This window comes from Salvelinus fontinalis, chromosome 26 (assembly GCF_029448725.1).
Source record: "Salvelinus fontinalis isolate EN_2023a chromosome 26, ASM2944872v1, whole genome shotgun sequence".
NCBI classification, from domain to species: Eukaryota; Metazoa; Chordata; class Actinopteri; order Salmoniformes; family Salmonidae; genus Salvelinus; species Salvelinus fontinalis.
The window spans coordinates 19,172,806-19,193,596 of record NC_074690.1 but is presented as its reverse complement, the minus strand read 5'-3'; the positions used below and the strand labels follow the sequence as shown (position 1 = coordinate 19,193,596).

General features: G+C 45.0%; 1 protein-coding gene across 3 annotated transcripts in view; it reads left to right on the top strand.

Moving 5' to 3' along the window:
* Window positions 1–20,791, top strand: part of LOC129823834 (lysine-specific demethylase 4A-like) — a 46,094-nt gene that overhangs the window by 13,336 nt on the left and 11,967 nt on the right. For 2 of the 3 annotated variants that reach the window (XM_055882862.1, XM_055882861.1), the window contains exons 15-18: window positions 3,474–3,550; window positions 7,478–7,533; window positions 8,108–8,216; window positions 20,557–20,745. In XM_055882862.1, coding sequence (XP_055738837.1) covers window positions 3,474–3,550; window positions 7,478–7,533; window positions 8,108–8,216; window positions 20,557–20,745 — 431 coding nt within the window. The remainder of the gene's footprint in view (window positions 1–3,473; window positions 3,551–7,477; window positions 7,534–8,107; window positions 8,217–20,556; window positions 20,746–20,791) is intronic. The other variant, XM_055882863.1, reaches the window with a different exon arrangement.

Here is a 20,791-nt window from a genome sequence, read left to right as displayed (position 1 = left end):
ATGAGGCAATTGACCGGTGAGACCCTTTTCATTACCTCGTAGGGTCCCCTCCACTGTGCCAGCAAGCGATGTTCGGCTGTGGGCACGAGCACCATCACTTTCTCTCCCACGGTGAACTCACGGGGGGTCGCGGACTTATCATAGGCCCGGCCTTGGGTCCTTTGTGCCTTCTCCATATGCTCCTTGACTATGGGCCACACTGCTGACAGGCGGTCTCTCATCAGGGTAAGATGTTCTATTGTGGATCGAAAGGGGCATGGTTGGGTCTCCTTGGCTAAGTCGAGGATCCCTCGACAGGGTTTGCCATAGAGCAATTCAAAAGGAGAGAATCCAGTGGATGCTTGGGGTACTTCTCGCAGGGCAAACATTAAGTGTGGGAGAAGCATGTCCCAGTTTTTCCCGTCTCGGGACACCACTCTTCTCAACATGCTTTTAATCGTTTTGTTCAAGCGTTCACACAACCCGTCTGTTTGAGGGTGGAATATGCTTGTACGTATCTGTTGAACCTGATACAACCGACACAAGTCTTTCATCAACCGCGACATGAATGGGGTTCCCTGATCAGTTAAGATCGTCTTGGGGAGGCCCACCCGAGAGAACATCATGAATAATTCCTTGGCAATTCCCTTTGACGACATGTTACGCAGGGGTATGGCCTCCGGGAACTTGGTAGCGTAATCTATGACCACTAGGATGTACTTGTGTCCTCTGGCGGATTTTGGGAGGGGTCCTACGAGGTCCATAGCTATGCGTTCAAAGGGAGTCTCTATGATGGGGAGAGGAATCAAAGGGTTACGCAGGTGTGGCCGTGGAGCTGTACGTTGACATTGATCACACGTCCTACAATACCTGGCCACATCCCGGGTGACCCGGGGCCAATAGAATCTCTGCATGATTCTGTCAATAGTCTTGTCTCGTGCCAGGTGTCCTCCTAGGATGTGGGAATGGGCTAACTGTAGAACTGTATCCCTGTATGGTCTAGGCACCATTAGTAATTCCTGGTTTTCCCCCCTTCGTCGTACGACCCAGTATAAGAGACCCCGCCTAATTGCATAGTAAGAAAGAGGGGGCTCACCTGATCCGTCAACGTTCCTCCCGTCGATCACCTTCACCTTCCTCATGGCCTCCCTTAGGTCTGGGTCTCTATGCTGCGAGGTGCCGAACTGTCCCTTTAATTCCTGGGGCAGATCAACCTCGGTAGAGGTATGTGGAGGATGTTCCCCATCCCCCTCAGGGGTGATCGATGAGAACCCCTTCCAGGTTCCCTCCTCGGATGGAGCTTCAAATATATCCCTTAGCGTCTGGTTGCTCCTTCCTTCCTGTGTAGTGTATAACCCTTCACAGGTGTCTTCATCGGTGGTTTCCTGGAATATCTGTCGTAAACGTTGGGTTGCTATTTCTTCCTCTGCTGCAGAGGACGAGGACGTAGCTACGTCTCCTTGTAGGACTACTACCTCGGGCTTGGATTTTCTCTTCTTTCCTGTCCCCCTTCTTTCCACGCATAACGTCATCTGCCGAAGCTCCTTATATAGGGGACAGTCTCTCCCGATCAATAATGGTACCTTCAGCTGGGGCACTTTCCCTGCCCTGACTGTACACCTTCCTTTTGGAGTGAGAATCGGCAGATTCACAGTGGGGTAATAGTGGGTGTCTCCATGGATACAGGATACGGCTACTTTGTCTGGTAGCAGTGTTGCGGAGGTCACCAGCCGCTCCTCTACTGACGTAACCATACTTCCCGAGTCGAGAATGGCTACCACATCTTGTCCTTCGACTTGAACTGGAATCTCTGGGGCTGGAGGTATTTCTGCTAACCAACAGTGTTGATCCTGCCCCCTCAAACCGAGATGTGTGGGGGTGGGCAGTGATGACTGTGACCATGGGCTCGTCCTTGCTAGGACATTGTGGGGCATAATGGTTGGGAGACTGACATTTATAACACCGACCCTGCTGTGTGGGGGATGACTTCTCCCACCTCCGGAGGGGGTTTGGACGTTTCGGTGGCGGACGCGCCGGGGTGACTCGGGGTACGGGATTGGAAGAATCCTTCCGTTCCTCCTTGTCACTTTTTAACAACTCCCCTGTAGACCGATATGTTTCCACCGCCTGTGCTATGTCGTCGGCTGACAACGGGTTGGCTTGCCCCACAACCCTTTTTAAGTCACTGGGTAATTCCCTCAATATCTTGTCCACTACAAGAGTCTCTATCACCTGTCCTACTCCCTTTTCAGGTTCTAGCCACTGTTTCGTCAGTCGTATTAATGCAAAAATCTGGGAACGGACGGGTTTGTCAGCTGTGTAGGTCCATTGATGGAACTTTACGGCCCTATCTCTGGCAGTCAGCTGGTACCGGGATAGGATCTCGGTTTTTAGTCGGCCATAGTCTGCAGCTTCGCGGGCATCCAGGTCAAAATAGGCTTCCTGAGCCACCCCGGTCAAAAGAGGGGCTAATGCGCTCGCCCATTCTGTGGGCGGCCACTCTTCCAAGGTGGCCGTCCTTTCGAAGGTCATGAGGAAGGCCTCTATCATCCTCCTTGGAGAGACGAGGTAAGATGGCGTGAGCAGCCGCTCTTGGCTTAACTCTAGGTTCTTTTTCGACCGGCTCAGCTGTTGTTGCAGGAGTTCTATGGTTGTATGCTGTGCCGTGATCAATTGTTGTAGTAGGGCGTTATCCATCGTACTTGAATGGTTCCTCCTGGTCTACTGGAAGAATCTTGAATTACTCACTTATCCTTGTGTCACTCGTCCACCTAATGCCCACATTGTCCACCAATGTGAGCGGACCAAGTAATTGGGCGTCACTCTAAAGCGGGAAGGTGGAACAAACGAGTCAGGAGTAGGTTTTCTTGATTGAACAAAGTTCTATATTGAGGGCATTTGGTCAACACAAACACTCCAACAGAATCAATGAAACTCTCCAAAGGAAAAAAACATATCTTCTTCTCCAGAGCAAAACAGGAACACAATACGATTGTCTTTAAACTACCACAAAAAGTCACGACATTGTCACCGTCTTAATGGTTCTTCCTAGATAGCTCCACTGTCTCGGTGGCCATCTTCCAGAGATTGTTCCCCCACTTGCTGGTTCCATACTCTCTCTTATAGGGGAAGGAGAATATCTCATTAGTTGTGTCAGCTGTGCTTAATTGCCTCTGGTTCACTTGTCTCCCATGCCTTGTTGGGCTACCATCCGTGAGCCCAGCCTGCCCTCTGGTGGTCCTTCCACACTAATCAATGATATGCTCTCAAGGAATACCAGTTCATGTCAGTTCAGTAATCAATCCAGAATGTTCATTCTCATTTATTAACAATAATTTACTGCAATGATGTGCACTTTAATCAATTGATTTGCAAGACACATAAATGCTATGTGCCTGTGGAACTTCTCATTCACATCAGTGCCTTTGTCACCTCTGTCAATAGAAAATGTCTTCTAATGTTTTCCGTGGCCTTGTTTTCCTCGTGTCCCTCAGGTTGCTATGGAGTGTCTGTTGACCAAGTGTCAGACGATTGGATGTGTGCTCGCTGTGAAGCCAACGCTTTGACTGAGGTCAGTACTGCAATGAAGTACAACTGAAACCAGATCACTACACAAGCTTATCAACACTACATGATCTTAGTTCCACTTCACACACACATACTAGCACCCTACTGACAATGGAGTGGGATAGGATAATGTTGTAACTCATGTGCACTCCAACTCTTCAGAGATTCTAGAACTAAGAATATTGAAGGCTGACAACAAGAAAGGATAGGATACAGTGCTTTCAGAAAGTATTCACACCACTTACATTTTTACACGTTTTGTTACAGCCTGAGTATAAAAGGGATTAAATTGAGAGATTTTTTGGGGTCACTGGTTTACACACAATTTAATTTCTCCCTTAATGTTAAAGTGGAACAATGTGTACAAATGAAAAATCAAAAGCTGAAGAATGTGTTGCTTCTGAAGCTAAGCAGGGTTGGTCCTGGTCAGTCCCTGGATGGGAGACCAGATGCTGCTGGAAGTGGTGTTGGAGGGCCAGTAGGAGGCACTCTTTCCTCTGGTCTAAAAAAATATCCCAATGCCCCAGGGCAGTGATTGGGGACACTGTCCTGTATAGGGTGCCGTCTTTCGGATGGGACGTTACACGGGTGTCCTGACTCTCTGAGGTCATTAAAGATCCCATGGCACTTATCGTAAGAGTAGGGGTGTTAACCCCGGTGTCCTGGCTAAATTCCCAATCTGGCCCTCAAACCATCATGGTCACCTAATAATCCTCAGTTTACAATTGGCTCATTCATCCCCCTCCTCTCCCCTGTAACTATTCCCCAGGTCGTTGCTGCAAATGAGAACGTGTTCTCAGTCAACTTACCTGGTAAAATAACGGTAAAATAAATAAATAAGTATTTAACCTTTTTGTTATGGCAACCCTAAATAAGCTCAGGAGTAAAAATGTGCTTAACAATTCACATAAGTTGCATAAACTCACTGTGTGCAATAGTGTTTAACATGCTTTTTGAATGACTACCTCATCTCTGTACCCTACACATATAATTATCTGTAAGGTCCCGCATTCGAGCAGTGAATTTCCAACATAGATTCAACCACAAAGACCAGGGAGGTTTTCCAATACCTCGGAGAGAACGGCACCTATTGGTAGATGTGTAAAAAAAAATATAAAAAGCAGACATTGAATATCCCTTTGAGCATGGTGAAGTTATTAATTACACTTTGGCTGGTGTATCAATACACCCAGTCTCTACAAAGATACAGGCGTCCTTCCTAACGCAGTTGCCGTTTTTTGTAGTTTTATTCCAAAACATGCATCCTGTTTGCAACAAGGCACTGAAGTAATAGTGTGGCCTCCATTAAATGGGAAATGGCAAAGCAATTCACTTTTTGCTCTGAATACAAAGTGTTAAATTTGGAGCAAATCCAATATAACACATTACTGAGTACCACTCTATTTTTTCAAGCATACTGGTGGCTGCATCATGTTATGGGTATGCTTGTAATCATTAAGGACTGGGGAGTTTTCAGGATAAAAATAAACAAAATGGAGCTAAGCACAGGCAAAATCCTAGAGGAAAATCTCCTTCAGTCTGCTTTGCACCAGACACTGGGAGAGGAATTCACCTTTCAGCAGAACAATGACCTAAAACACAAGGCCAGATCTACACTGGAGTTGCTTACCAAGAACACAGTGATTTTCCTGAGTGGTCGAGTTACTTTTGACTTAAATCGGGTTGTCTAGTAATGGTCAGCAACCAATTTGACAGAGTTTAAGAATTTTGAAAAGATTCATGGGCAAATGTTGCACAATCCAGGTGTGGAATTGTTTAAATTTATTTTACCTTTATTTAACTAGGAAAGTCAGTTAAAAACAAATTCTTATTTTCAATGACGGCCTAGGAACAGTGGGTTAACTGCCTGTTCAGGGGCAGAACGACAGATTTGTACTTTGTCAGCTCGGGGATTTGAACTTGCAACCTTTCGGTTACTAGTCCAACGCTCTAACCACTAGGCCTAGAGTAGCCTAGAGACTTGCTCTTAGTCCTTTTGGGTCTCTAAGTCTCTAACAGCTGTAATCACTGGCAAAGGTGATTCTAACATGTATTGACTCGGTGATGAATACTTATCTAATCAAGAGATATTAGTGTTTTATCTCTCATGATTTTATTTTTTACAAATGTAAAAAAAAATCTTCCACTTCGACATTAGAGTATTTTGTCAATCGTTGACAAAAAATGACAATCAAATCCATTTTAATCCCAGTTTATAACCCAACAAAATGAGGAAAGTTGAAGGGTGTGAATACTTTCTGAAGGCACTGTAGATAAAAGCAGAGCCATACGTATACATATGTGGATGTTAATCCTTGAAAGTGGAGGATTCATGTTCAATGAACAATATACTTCTGTAGATGTAGAACCAATATTGTCTGAAAATAAAAAGGGTTAGAATGACTGTAGCTAGAACCTTCTCCAGTTATTTCTCAATGACTCTGTTATCCCTCTGGGATGACTTGAACAGAAGCCAGAGTTTTTAATTGCAAAATACAAAATAACAAACCGTTACATAATTCCTCTGCTGAGCACCACAACAGAGGATAGTTCAAGTCCTGTCCTGTACCGGGTCTCACACGCCAAGTCATGAATCATATTGTGGATGTGTGATTCTTGATTATTAATGGACTATTTAGTGAAATTAATTTCTCCCTCCGAATACGCCTACCTGTCAAGCCGTGAAATATGTCTCTTTTTGATGACCTCCCAACTTGATATAACCAAGTTTATCCACCAGTTGACAGTGTTGTCTAAGGGAATGGTCATGAACATTTCTGATTTTAACTCTCTGTGGTACCCAGTGTGTTTGAGCAAAGCCAGGAGCAGAATTGCTGATCTTTATCACTTCAGTAATTATTTGGAATGCACGGTGATTTGTAGATCAGTGATTCTGTGCAGTCCAACTAAGTTAATCATTGTACCTAAACTGTATGTGTAAACATGTATACGCAGGGCCCAGCTGTAAAAGAGACCTTGGTCTCAGTCTGTGTTCCTTGTTGAAATAAAGGTATAATAAATTGCCATAGCTCTTACTTGTCGACATGCACATGTCTGGCTTACCCCCGCCACTAACTGTAAAGTTACTGATTGAATAGAGTTAGCTTAACGTCCTACGTCCACAAGAGTTACCCATTACAAGATACTGGAAAACCCACTGCCAGGCAGCCCAGCGAGTAATGTAAATCGCAGTACTCTGGCCAGCTTTCTTTGTCAAGGGCATTGCCACAGACAACGTGGAGGAAAGTTTCACATGAATAAATAGAACATTCAGGTAATGAATTTAAGTCGGTTAGTATTTGGTATTTTATTAGGATCTCCATTAGCTGTTGCGAAAGCAGCAGCTACTCTTCCTGGGGTCCACACAAAGCATGAAACATGACATAATACAGAACATTAATAAACAAGAACAGCTCATGGATGGAACTACATGATGTATTAATTCACTGGTCAGCAAGGAGGCCTACAAACTTGACTCAGTTACACCAGCTCTGTCAAGAGGAATGGGCCAAAATTCACCCAACTTATTGTGGGAAGCTTGTGGAAGGCTACCTGAAATGTTTGACCCAAGTTAAACAATTTAAAGGCAATGCTACCAAATACTAATTGATTGTATGTAAACTTCTGACCCACTGGGAATGTGATGAAAGAAATAAAAGCTGAACTAAATTATTCTCTCTACTATTATTCTGACATTTCACATTCTTAAAATAAAGTGGTGATCCTAACTGACCTAAAACAGGGAATTTTTACTAGGATTAAATGTCAGGAATTGTGAAAAACGGAGTTTAAATGTATTTGGCTAAGGTGTCTGTAAACTTCCGACTTCAACTGTACATACCACATAAAGGTCTATAACATTAAGTGTATCCAAAATGTGATGTTAAACACTAGGTCAGAGGTCATCTGTGTGCGTCTTTCGCTCCCTCAGGACTGCTGCCTGTGTTCACTGCGAGGGGGAGCTCTACAGAGAGCCAACAACAACAAGTGAGTATAGTATAGCAATTTGAGGAGCTACCCATTTAATGGAGGACTCAAGCTCTAGGCTAAATACATTTTGTTACACCGATGCTACAACCACTCTAGTCTGGTATTTTATTAGGATCCCCAGTCTGTAGCTAGTGGTCACACTTTACCCTCCCCGCTGAATCTAGGACACTTCAGTCAATGAAAAAGGCAGGGAATGCCTGTAGACCAAGCTAGCCTTCTCTGTCAAGTCTCTGTAATGGCTTGTGACAGTGAGGAGCCTGTGCTAGTCTACAGTAAGATTGTATTATATATTGAAGGATGATGTTCTCTATAGCATAATGATATATAATATAAACCTGTTTTTGTCTAGGCTACATGTGATCCTAACATTTTTGTATATTAACAAAATAAATGTGTAATATAGCCCACCCTTAAAAAAATATTGTTTTTGTCCATGTTGCTAGTTAAAAATAACATAATGTTGTAATTTCCTTGAATTGGGAATGAAGGGCCAGTGGAAACTTTCCCATGATGTGTCACACACCTATAGTCTGTTTATTGTGCTGATCTGTTTCCTGTGACACCCACACAGGTGGGTGCACGTGCTGTGTTCGCTCGTGGTCCTGGAGGCGCGCTTCGTGAACATCGCCGACCGCAGCCCCGTGGACCTCAGTTACATCCCTCTGGCCAGGTTCCAGCTGGTGAGCTACTGTTCCTCAATGGTCACAGTCAGGACCACAACAGCACCACAACACTACTTCTGTGCAGGGCCTAAATTTCAACAGCCACGTTGGTGGGTGGTATGGGCTCCACAGTGCGAGCATTTCACTCGTATTTGTGAGTAAAAATAGTCAAGGATGATCACATTTATAGTAAAATAAATGCTGTATTAGCTGGGGGGGTTTCAAAGTACACTGCTCAAAAAAATAAAGGGAACACTAAAATAACACATCCTAGATCTGAATGAATGAAATATTCTTATTAAATACTTTTTTTCTTTACATAGTTGAATATGTTGACAACAAAATCACACAAAAATTATCAATGGAAATCAAATTTATCAACCCATGGAGGTCTGGATTTGGAGTCACTACAAAATTAAAGTGGAAAACCACACTACAGGCTGATCCAACTTTGATGTAAGGTCCTTAAAACAAGTCAAAATGAGGCTCAGTAGTGTGTGTGGCCTCCACGTGCCTGTATGACCTCCCTACAACGCCTGGACATGCTCCTGATGAGGTGGCGGATGGTCTCCTGAGGGATCTCCTCCCAGACCTGGACTAAAGCATCCACCAACTCCTGGACAGTCAGTGGTGGATGGAGCGAGACATGATGTCCCAGATGTGCTCAATTGGATTCAGGTCTGGAGAACGGGCGGGCCAGTCCATAGCATCAATGCCTTCCTCTTGCAGGAACTGCTGGCACACTCCAGCCACATGAGGTCTTGCATTAGGTGGAACCCAGGGCCAACCGCACCAGCATATGGTCTCACAAGGGGTCTGAGGATCTCATCTCGGTAAAAATGGCAGTCAGGCTACCTCTGGCGAGCACATGGAGGGCTGTGCGGCCCCCCAAAGAAATGCCACCCCACACCATGACTGACCCACCGCCAAACCGGTCATGCTGGAGGATGTTGCAGGCAGCAGAACGTTCTCCACGGCGTCTCCAGACTCTGTCACGTCTGTCACATGGGCTCCTGTGCTCAGTATGAACCTGCTTTCGTCTGTGAAGAGCACATGGCGCCAGTGGCGAATTTGCCAATCTTGGTGTTCTCTGGCAAATGCCAAACGTCCTGCACGGTGTTGGGCTGTAAGCACAACCCCCACCTGTGGACGTCGGGCCCTCATACCACCCTCATGGAGTCTGTTTCTGACCGTTTGAGCAGACACATGCACATTTGTGGCCTGCTGGAGGTCATTTTGTAGGGCTCTGGCAGTGCGGAAGTAGCGGTCCTGCTGCTGGGTTGTTGCCCTCCTACGGCCTCCTCCACATCTCCTGATGTACTGGCCTGTCTCCTGGTAGCGCCTCCATGCTCTGGACACTACGCTGACAGACACAGCAAACCTTCTTGCCACAGCTCGCATTGATGTGCCATCCTGGATGAGCTGCACTACCTGAGCCACTTGTGTGGGTTGTAGACTCCGTCTCATGCTACCACTAGAGTGAAAGCACCGCCAGCATTCAAAAGTGACCAAAACATCAGCCAGGAAGCATAGGAACTGAGAAGTGGTCTGTGGTCACCACCTGTAGAACCACTCCTTTATTGGGGGTGTCTTGCTAATTGCCTATAATTTCCACCTTTTGTCTATTCCATTTGCACAACAGCATGTGAAATTTATTGTCAATCAGTGTTGCTTCCTAAGTGGACAGTTTGATTTCACAGAAGTGTGATTGACTTGGAGTTACATTGTGTTGTTTAAGTGTTCCCTTTTATTTTTTTTTATGATTGACACACCAAGCAACAGAGCTTTCAAATTTGGAGATAGGAGAATTGTCCATTCTACCAAGAGAGTTAAGATACCAGCAAAAATTGGTCAGACTAAGTTTCACATTGAAACAGAGGTGGTCCCTACAGATATCCCCTTACTATTAAGCAAAGCTTCCCTCAAGAAGGCAGGGGCTGTACTAGACATAAAAAATGACCAGGCAGTGATGTTTAAACAACCAGTGACTCTTGAACTTACTACCTCAGGCCACTATTGTGTAAACATTTTAGACAAAGACATCACACAGACTCCATGCAAAAATGAGATTCTGACTGACACAGAGAACATGAGCACTAAAGAAAAACACAAAGTATTGTTAAAGCTTTACAAACAGTTTGGACATGATACAGTTGACAGACTTCAGAAGTTACTCAGCAGTTCAGGGAATAATGATGATAAGTACGAAACTGGAAACAAAGTGTACGACAAACGAGTTGACTGTCAAGAGTGGAAAGGACCGGGAGTAGTCATTGGTCAAGATGGTGTGGTGATATTTGTGAGGCACGGAGGCATGACTGTCAGGGTGCATCACTCAAGATTGCGGAAAGTAAATGATCAACAAGATAGAGGGGCTGTTGCTGAGAATCAGTCTCCTAATGAAAATGACAAAAAGGACACAATAACAGACACAAACCTACCAGATTTTTATTTTTATTTTTTATTTCACCTTTATTTAACCAGGTAGGCTAGTTGAGAACAAGTTCTCATTTGCAACTGCGACCTGGCCAAGATAAAGCATAGCAGTGTGAACAGACAACAACACAGAGTTACACATGGAGTAAACAATAAACAAGTCAATAACATGGTAGAAAAAAGAGAATCTATATACAATGTGTGCAAAAGGCATGAGGTAGGCAATAAATCGAATAATTACAATTTAGCAGATTAACACTGGAGTGGTAAATCATCAGATGATCATGTGCAAGAAGAGATACTGGTGTGCAAAAGAGCAGAAAAGTAAATAAATAAAATCAGTATGGGGGTGAGGTAGGTAAATTGGGTGGGTAGTTTACAGATGGACTATGTACAGCTGCAGCGATCGGTTAGCTGCTCGGATAGCAGATTTTTAAAGTTGTTGAGGGAGATAAGTCTCCAACTTCAGAGATTTTTGCAATTCGTTCCAGTCGCAGGCAGCAGAGAACTGGAAGGAAAGGCGTCCAAATGAGGTATTGGCTTTAGGGATGATCAGTGAGATACACCTGCTGGAGCGCGTGCTACGGGTGGGTGTAGCCATCGTGACCAGTGAACTGAGATAAGGCGGCACTTTACCTAGCATAGCCTTGTAGATGACCTGGAGCCAGTGGGTCTGACGACGAACATGTAGCGAGGGCCAGCCGACTAGGGCATACAGGTCGCAGTGGTGGGTCGTATAAGGTGCTTTAGTAACAAAACGGATGGCACTGTGATAAAGTGCATCCAGTTTGCTGAGTAGAGTATTGGAAGCTATTTTGTAGATGACATCGTCGAGGATCGGTAGGATAGTCAGTTTTACTAGGGTAAGTTTGGCGGCGTGAGTGAAGGAGGCTTTGTTCCGGAATAGAAAGCCGACTCTAGATTTGATTTTGGATTGGAGATGTTTGATATGAGTCTGGAAGGAGAGTTTGCAGTCTAGCCAGACACCTAGGTACTTATAGATGTCCACATATTCTAGTTCGGAACCGTCCAGGGTGGTGATGCTAGTCGGGCGTGCGGGTGCAGGCAGCGAACGGTTGAAAAGCATGCATTTGGTTTTACTAGCGTTTAAGAGCAGTTGGAGGCCACGGAAGGAGTGTTGTATGGCATTGAAGATCGTTTGGAGGTTAGATAGCACAGTGTCCAGGGAAGGGCCGGAAGTATACAGAATGGTGTCGTCTGCGTAGAGGTGGATCAGGGAATCGCCCGCAGCAAGAGCAACATAATTATTATTATTAATGTTTTTTTTTTTCTTCGTTTTTTTTTACTTTTTTGGGGTGGATCAGCTTAATATTGCGGAAAGAATGTTGCTTCCAATGTAATTGTCTGCATCATTTCCAATCCCCCATATTTTTTGGGGTAAATATATATATCCATACACGCATGCATACATATATACATATATACATACACATACCTATATAGACATACATACTTTTTTAAAGAATATACCTTTATTATTATTCCCCGCAACCCTCGCGGATCGCCCGCAGCAAGAGCAACATCATTGATGTATACAGAGAAAAGAGTCGGCCCGAGAATTGAACCCTGTGGTACCCCCATAGAGACTGCCAGAGGACCGGACAACATGCCCTCCGATTTGGCACACTGAACTCTGTCTGCAAAGTAGTTGGTGAACCAGGCAAGGCAGTCATTAGAAAAACCGAGGCTATTGAGTCTGCCGATAAGAATATGGTGATTGACAGAGTCGAAAGCCTTGGCCAGGTCGATGAAGACGGCTGCACAGTAATGTCTTTTATCGATGGCGGTTATGATATCGTTTAGTACCTTGAGCGTGGCTGAGGTGCACCCGTGACCGACTCGGAAACCGGATTGCACAGCGGAGAAGGTACGGTGGGATTCGAGATGGTCAGTGATCTGTTTGTTGACTTGGCTTTCGAAGACCTTAGCTAGGCAGGGCAGGATGGATATAGGTCTGTAACAGTTTGGGTCCAGGGTGTCTCCCCCTTTGAAGAGGGGGATGACAGCGGTAGCTTTCCAATCCTTGGGGATCTCAGATGATACGAAGGAGAGGTTGAACAGGCTGGTAATAGGGGGTGCGACAATGGCGGCGGACAGTTTCAGAAATAGGGGGTCCAGATTGTCAAGCCCAGCTGATTTGTATGGGTCCAGGTTTTCCAGCTCTTTCAGGACATCTGCTATCTGGATATGGGTAAAGGAGAAGCTGGGGAGGCTTGGGCGAGTAGCAGCGGGGGGGCGGGGCTGTTGGCCAAGGTTGGAGTCGCCAGGTGGAAGGCATGGCCAGCCATTGAGAAATGTTTGTTGAAGTTTTCGATTATCACGGACTTAACACGGTCACCACTGATATCTAGCCTCAGTGCAGTGGGCAGCTGGGAGGAGGTGCTCTTGTTTTCCATGGACTTTACAGTATCCCAGAACTTTTTGGAGTTAGAGCTACAGGATGCAAATTTCTGCTTGAAAAGCTGGCCTTTGCTTTCCTGACTGACTGCGTGTATTGGTTCCTGACTTCCCTGAAAAGTTGCATATCGCGGGGGCTCTTCGATGCTATTGCAGTTCGCCACAGGATGTTTTTGTGCTGGTCGAGGGCAGTCAGGTCTGGAGTGAACCAAGGGCTATATCTGTTCTTGGTTCTGCATTTTTTGAACGGAGCATGCTTGTCTAATATGGTGAGGAAGTAACTTTTAAAGAATGACCAGGCATCCTCAACTGACGGGATGAGGTCAATATCCTTCCAGGGTACCCGGGCCAGGTCGATTAGAAAGGCCTGCTCGCAGAAGTGTTTTAGGGAGCGTTTGACAGTGATGAGGGGTGGTCGTTTGACCGTGGACCCGTGGCGGATACAGGCAATGAGGCAGTGATCGCTGAGATCTTGATTGAAGACAGCAGAGGTGTATTTGGAGGGCAAGTTGGTCAGGATAATGTCTATTAGGGTGCCCTTGTTTACAGATTTAGGGTTGTACCTGGTGGGTTCCTTGATGATTTGTGTGAGATTGAGGGCATCAAGCTTAGATTGTAGGACTGCCGGGGTGTTAAGCATATCCCAGTTTAGGTCACCTAACAGAACAAACTCTGAAGCTAGATAGTGAGCGATCAATTCACAGATGGTGTCCAGGGCACAGCTGGGAGCTGAGGGGGGTCGGTAGCAGGCGGCAACAGTGAGAGACTTATTTCTGGAGAGATACATTTTTAAAATTAGAAGTTCGAACTGTTTGGGCATAGACTTGGAAAGTATGACAGAACTTTGCAGGCTATCTCTGCAGTAGATTGCAACTCCTCCCCCTTTGGCAGTTCTATCTTGACGGAAAGTGTTATAGTTGGGTATGGAAATCTCAGAGTTTTTGGTGGCCTTCCTAAGCCAGGATTCAGACACGGCAAGGACATCAGGGTTGGCAGAGTGTGCTAAAGCGGTGAGTAAGGCAAACTTAGGGAGGAGGCTTCTGATGTTGACATGCATGAGGCCAAGGCTTTTTCGATCACAGAAGTCAACAAATGAGGGTGACTGGGGACCTGCAGGGCCTGGGTTTACCTCCACATCACCCGAGGAACAGAGGAGTAGTAGGATGAGGGTGCGGCTAAAGGCTATCAAAACTGGTCGCCTAGAGCGTTGGGGACAAGGAATAAAAGGAGCAGATTTATGGGTGTGGTAGAATAGATTCTGGGCATAATGTGCAGACCAGGGTATGGTGGGGCACGGGTACAGCGGAGGCAAGCCCAGGCACTGGGTGATGATAAGAGAGGTTGTATCTCTGGACATGCTGGTCTCAATGGGTGAGGTCACCGCATGTGTGGGGGGTGGGACAAAGGAGGTATCAGAGGTACGGAGAGTGGAACTACGGGGTCCATTGCAAACCAAAACAATGATAACTAGCCTGAACAACAGTATGCAAGGCATATTGATATTTGAGAGAGACATACAATAAGGCATAAAGTGATTGCAGGTCATGATTGGGAGAGCTAGCTAAAACAACAGGTGAGATAACAGCAGCTAGTCAGCTAACACAGCAACAGAAGGTAAAAATGGCGACGACTAGGCAGAGAGGGTCGGATTAACTACACACAGATCCTGAGTTAAGGCACAGAGCCGACAGATAAAACACAAATAAACAGAATGGAGTACCATGAATTAATGGACAGTCAAGCAGGCATCAGCTATGTAGCCAAGTGATCATAGTGTCCAGGGGGCAGCCGTAGATGGAGCAGTGAGGCCTCCACTAAGCTAGCACGCGTTTAAAGTTAGTAGCCCGGCGGGTGGTCTGCTCAGACGGAGGGGGTCTGCTCAGACGGAGGCCGGTTGAGGGCACCGGTTGAGGGCACGTCTGCAGACCAGACGTGGTCGTGTCGACAGAGAATCCAAGCCGGATAGCGATGGCGAAAGAGAGGTTGTGAATTGTAGAATTGTGTTTGCTAACTGGTGCTAGCTTCCTGGCTGCGCTAGCTGCAAGATAAGCTAGCAGTTAGCAGACCGGGGCAGGCAAGTTAGCCTTTGGGGGACGTCGCGATGGGGGGGGAAGTCTGTTTTTGCCTCTTCGTGCGGTGACGTCGATAGACCAGTCGTGGAATTAGCAGGGTTCCAGGTAGCTCTAGGTAGCTAACAGGCCTAGTAGGTTAGCAGGATGGGCCTTCAGCGGGCGACACGCCTGAGGGGCCTGTTGGAGTCCTCGGGCAGATTATGTCGGTATTCCAGTCGTAGAGGATCGGCGGGGTTCCGTGCTCCGTACCGGCAGTAAAGGGGTCCGGATATTGTAGCCCAGGAGTGGGCTTCAGTGGTAGCACAGGAGCCCTGGCCAGGCTAGCTTCAGGCTAATTGGTGCTTGCTCCGGGATGTAAACGCTAGCCAGGAGTGGTCACCCGGGATTGTGGTTAGCTAGTTGCGAAGATCCAGATGAAAATGTTCAGAGTTTGCGGTAGGAATCCGGGGATATGGAGAGAAATAGGTCCGTTATGCTCTGGTTTTAGTCACGTTGTTCGAACTAGCGAGAGCTTTCCGAGCTAAAGGTTAGCTGATGACCGCTAGCAATGGTTTGCTAACTGATAGCTGGTAGGCAGTTAGCTGGCTATCTTCAGTAGATGGATTCCAGATCAGAAGTAAATAGAAATACTTTAGAAAAAAGCAGATCCACGCCACATTGGGTGAGGCGGGTTGCAGGAGAGTATTTAGAAGTTGAGGTTTAAGAAAGTATTTTTAAAAGATATGCGAAGAAAAAGATGTAAAAAGATATATACAAGGGACACGGGACACGACAGGACAAAGACGTCTACACTGCTACGCCAGCTTGGATTGAGTATGTCGCATATGGACACCGAAACTGACACAGGAAATGGAGCAGAGACCTTCAACCATGCCACAGGTAATACTGTTGAGCGTTCAAATGAGGAAAACATTCAACAGCCACATGTGTTAAGAGAACATGGTTGTTCCAATCTGAAAACTGGACAAACTGTTAAATACACGGACAGAGAAAGTGGTATTCCACATACAGCAACCGTCATTGGACGAGCAGGAAAAGCAAAACACAAGAGCTGGTACAACTTGCAGTACTCTGAACCAGCTACACTTTCTGGTACAACAGGGTCAGCTGACCTGTCACTTGTAGATAATATCAGAATTGAACCAATGGAAAATCGAGAAAAACAGAATGACATTCAAAATGATGATGTACTTGAAACAAAGGACGTGTCATTTGACTCAGCTAAGCTATATGAGCTCAGTAATTGGAGGAAAAATGGAGTGTTTGAGGAAGTCAAAGACATTGGCCAAAAGTGCGTCTCAACAAGGTGGGTGTGTACCCTTAAAGAATCCTTAACTGGAATAGTGCCCAAAGCACGTCTAGTGGCTAGAGGTTTTGAGGATCTGGCTGCTAAAGAACTCCCAAAAGACTCACCGACATGCACCTCAGAGTCACTCAGATTGCTGATGTCAGTGATCTGCCAGAAAAAATGGAAACTTAATTCCATAGACATCAAATCTGGATTTTTACAGGGAACAGAGCTGCCAAGGGACATTCACATCCGACCTCCGGCTGAAGCTAAAAGCGAAGGAACACTGTGGAAACTAAAGAAGTGTGTGTATGGACTGGCAGATGGATCACTCTACTGGTACAACAAAGTCAAGGCAACAATGCTGAATACAGGTGGAAAAATGTCACAAGTGGATCCTGCAGTCTTCTATTGGCTTGATCAAGACTGCAATGTGACTGGAGTACTTGCCTGTCATGTTGATGACTTTATCTGGGGTGGCTCACAGACCTTTGCTTCAACTGTGATTCCACACCTCAAAGCTGTTTTCTAGGTTGGCCGTGAGGAGCATGATCATTTTTGTTATGTTGGCATAGAGTTTATTACAGTTGATGGAAAAATACTGATGCAACAGGAGAGCTATATCAAGAATCTTCAACCTATCCACATGGATTCTTCAAGAGCCGTACAAAGGAATTCCCCTCTGTGGAATTGAAGCTGATCAATTGAGGTCAAAGATAGGACAAATTTTATGGGCTGCGAGACAGAGTAGACCTGGTTTGATGGTTGCAACTTGGCATCTAACACAAAACACGCCACTGTACAAACCATTCATGAGGCAAACAAAGTTGTTCGTAAACTGAAATCACAAAAAGTGACTTTAAAGTTTCAGCATGTTGGAAAAGATGACTCTTTGAAACTAGTTGTCTTCAGTGATGCTTCGCTAGGTTAACACTGGTGGGACAAAACGGCACTTTCTACCTGTAGTTTGTGTCACTGTCAACTACTCATTAGTTGATGCTGTGAAGTTAACCAAGTCTGTCAGAGAAAAGACTTTGAGATTAGCAGCATCAAGGAACTTATTCAAGCACAGAGAATCCAGCGGATTCTGTGGTCAACCACAAAGGAAAAGCTTGCTGACTGTCTGACTAAAAAAGGAGCATCCGGTCTTGTGCTCCTACAGGCTCTCGCTCCTACAGGCTCTCAGTAATGGAAAGTGGCAGCTTGAGTAATACAAATAAAAACTGTCACACAACCCATTTGTAATGGGTAATCTTGAATAATACTTGGACATTTAATTATGTTGTTGATGTTTTATTTGTCTTTAAAGAAAAGGGGGAGATTGTTAAGTTCATGTTTTAAGTATCCCTATATTTCTGTTATTACGGGGCTATATCACTCAGTCAAGAGTGCGCATGCGCAGGAAGTCTAGTCGTTGTTGGACTTAGCCTGGAGTGTAATGGCTACTTGTAGTGTGTTCATATAGTATAGTAAACTTTGTTAAACTGGAACCTTGTCGTTGTGTCATTTCGAGTTAACAGCTGGGGGTATAACAAATGTGAGAATTTGTCTTTGTGTTTCTTGGCTATTTACATTTTTTTTGTTCACGCGAGGTTGTTTTTCTGTTTGAGTTTCATTTGCTATAACAGGCTGTGTATCAGGTCAGTGATAATAACAGACTGGGATGACGACGCTTTTACTAGTCGGTTTCAATCTCAGGCACAGACATGACTGAAGTAATGTAAGATCTGGCCCTTAAAGGGGCAGGTGAACATTTGTCTCATCTATGATATTTTGGTTAAAAGACAGGTCACAAAATGTTTTATTAAACAATATACTACATTACTACTTACTAGTAATACATTTATTGTTTTAGAAACATTACGAAGCATGCTCATCTGTTTTTGTGTTATGTTGGTTTAAATTTAGCTTAAAAACTATTTTGGTTGGTAAACACTGAGTCATGGGAGATTTTTTTTAAATCTACCTTCCACAGTGGCTGGTGGGGAGAAGTTATTTTAGGCCCTGTTTCTGTGTATCGACTTCCTGTCATTTAATTTTCATGGTTGTAGTTTTCTCAACTGCTTAGAGATACAGAATTCAAGTTCCCTATAGACTTTTCTCATGTGAGTTTAGGACTAACTGTTTTCAATATGATGGGTATTGTTCCATTTTCCATATAAATATTTGCCTATGCTGGTGCCATTTGGTATTTTTTTTATTTATTATTAGGACCTCCATTTACCTACAGCTGAAGCAGCAGTTATTCTTCCTGGGGTTCACACAAAACATGACATAATACAGAACATAAATAGACAAGTACACACCTGTTCAAAAGTTTGGGGTCACTTAGAAATGTCCTTGTTTTTGAAAGAAAACCACTTTTTTTTTTTGGTCCATTCAAGGAACATCAAATTGATCAGAAATACAGTGTAGACATTGTTAATGTTGTAAATGACTATTGTAGCTGGAAACTGAAGATTTTTTTTAATGGAATATCTACATAGATGTACAGAGGCCCATTATCAGCAACCATCATTCCTGTGTTCCAATGGCACGTTGTGTTAGCTAATCCAAGTTTACCATTTTATAAGACTAATCGATCATTAGAAAACCCTTTTGCAAGGGTTTTTAAAGAAGCAACAAAACTTGGACTTGTTGAGTATCTGGAGCATCAGCATTTGTGAGTTCGATTACAGGCTCAAAATGGCCAGAAACAAAGAAATATCTTCTGAAACTCGTCAGTATATTCTTGTTCGATTAAAAATCAGCCGTTTCCAGCTACAATAGTCATTTACAACATTATCACTGTATTTCTGATCAATTTGATGTTATTTTAATGGACAAAAAAATTTGCTTTTCTAAGTGACTCCAAACTTTTGAACAGTTGTGAACAGAACTACACACATTCATGCTCCTTCATGCTCCTTCACATTCCATGCTCCTAATGCTCCTTCATGCTCCTTCACATTCCATGCTCCTAATCATCATCATCAATGTTAATGGCTATACTGCAGCCATTCATGTTTTCTCATACATTCTCTACTGCTTCCTCTAAGCCGGCCCTGATATCCTGATCCCACAGCCACCAGTGTTCTGTAAACACCAGAGGGAATCAAACCTGTTTAACAAGGTCCGTGTCCTTGGTCTTTCAGTCTGACATCAATACTCATGTATTGATCATGTGGCGTTTCACCGAGGTCGTTGACTCCTGCTCAGTTCCCCTGATGTGAACAAAGCCAAACATCATGCAATCAGACATAGCCTGCTCATGCATACAGTTTCACTATCCTGCTAATATGTAACCTTTATTTAACAAGGTAAGTCAGTTAAGAACAAATTCTTATTTACAAATAACGGCCTACCGGGGAACAGTGGGTTGACTACCTTGTTCAGGGGCAGAACGACAGATTTTTACCTTGTCAGCTCGGGGATTCGATCCAGCAACCTTTCGGTTACTGGCCCAACGCTGTAACCCCTATACTACCTGCCGTCCCTGAATATGAAACAAACAAAAGTGATAGGCTATATGGAGCTTCACCAAGGGTCCTTCACTCCCATTCAGTTCACGAAATGAACATAATAATTAGTCATATGGGCCTTCACCGGAGTCCTTCACCCCCTGCTCATATGAAATGAGCCAAATAGGCCTATCAAAAGGTGTTTCCTCCAGCTAAGGCTTCCCCTCAGCAACCATGAACAGTACCTCATATGGAGATTCACCAAGGGTTCATGTTGGTGGGCCAGTCTGTTTTCATGGCTGTCACTTCTTACTCTGACCCAGACCACTTCAGTGTGATTGCTTTGTTTGTCCAGTTTGGTCTACAGTGAGGAAGTGGACTGTATTTATTTATTTATTGGAGTCATATTCTAAACTGGGAACAACAGACAATGGGTCATCTGGGAGCTTGAAACGGTGAGAAAGGAAACGTTGTAATTTCCTATATGCCCTCGTCTCCTTCCCCCTCCCCTGTTTCTTTCCCTTTATCCCACCTTCCATCTGGCCCTCTCCTCCTACTCCTCTCACTGGTGATCCTCCTCTACTCCCTCCCTCCTTATTCTCATCTCCCCCTCTTTCTTGTCACTGCCTCGTCCCTACAACCTTTTGAACTCCCACTGCACTTCTCCCCCTCTTTCCTCCTCCACTTTCCTCACCCCCCTGCAGAAGTGTTTCTACTGTAAGCTGCGGGTGAAGAGAGATGTTGGCTGCTGTGTTCAGTGTTCCCATGGCCGCTGCACCACTGCCTTCCACCCCACCTGCGCCCAGGCGGCTGGCCAGCTCATGCAGCCTGATGACTGGCCCTTCATCGTCCACGTCACCTGCTACAGGCACAAGTCACCCGTCCTACCAGAGGTAGCTTCTACGGGGGTGGGGGTAAACCTTTGGTTCAGGGAAGCAT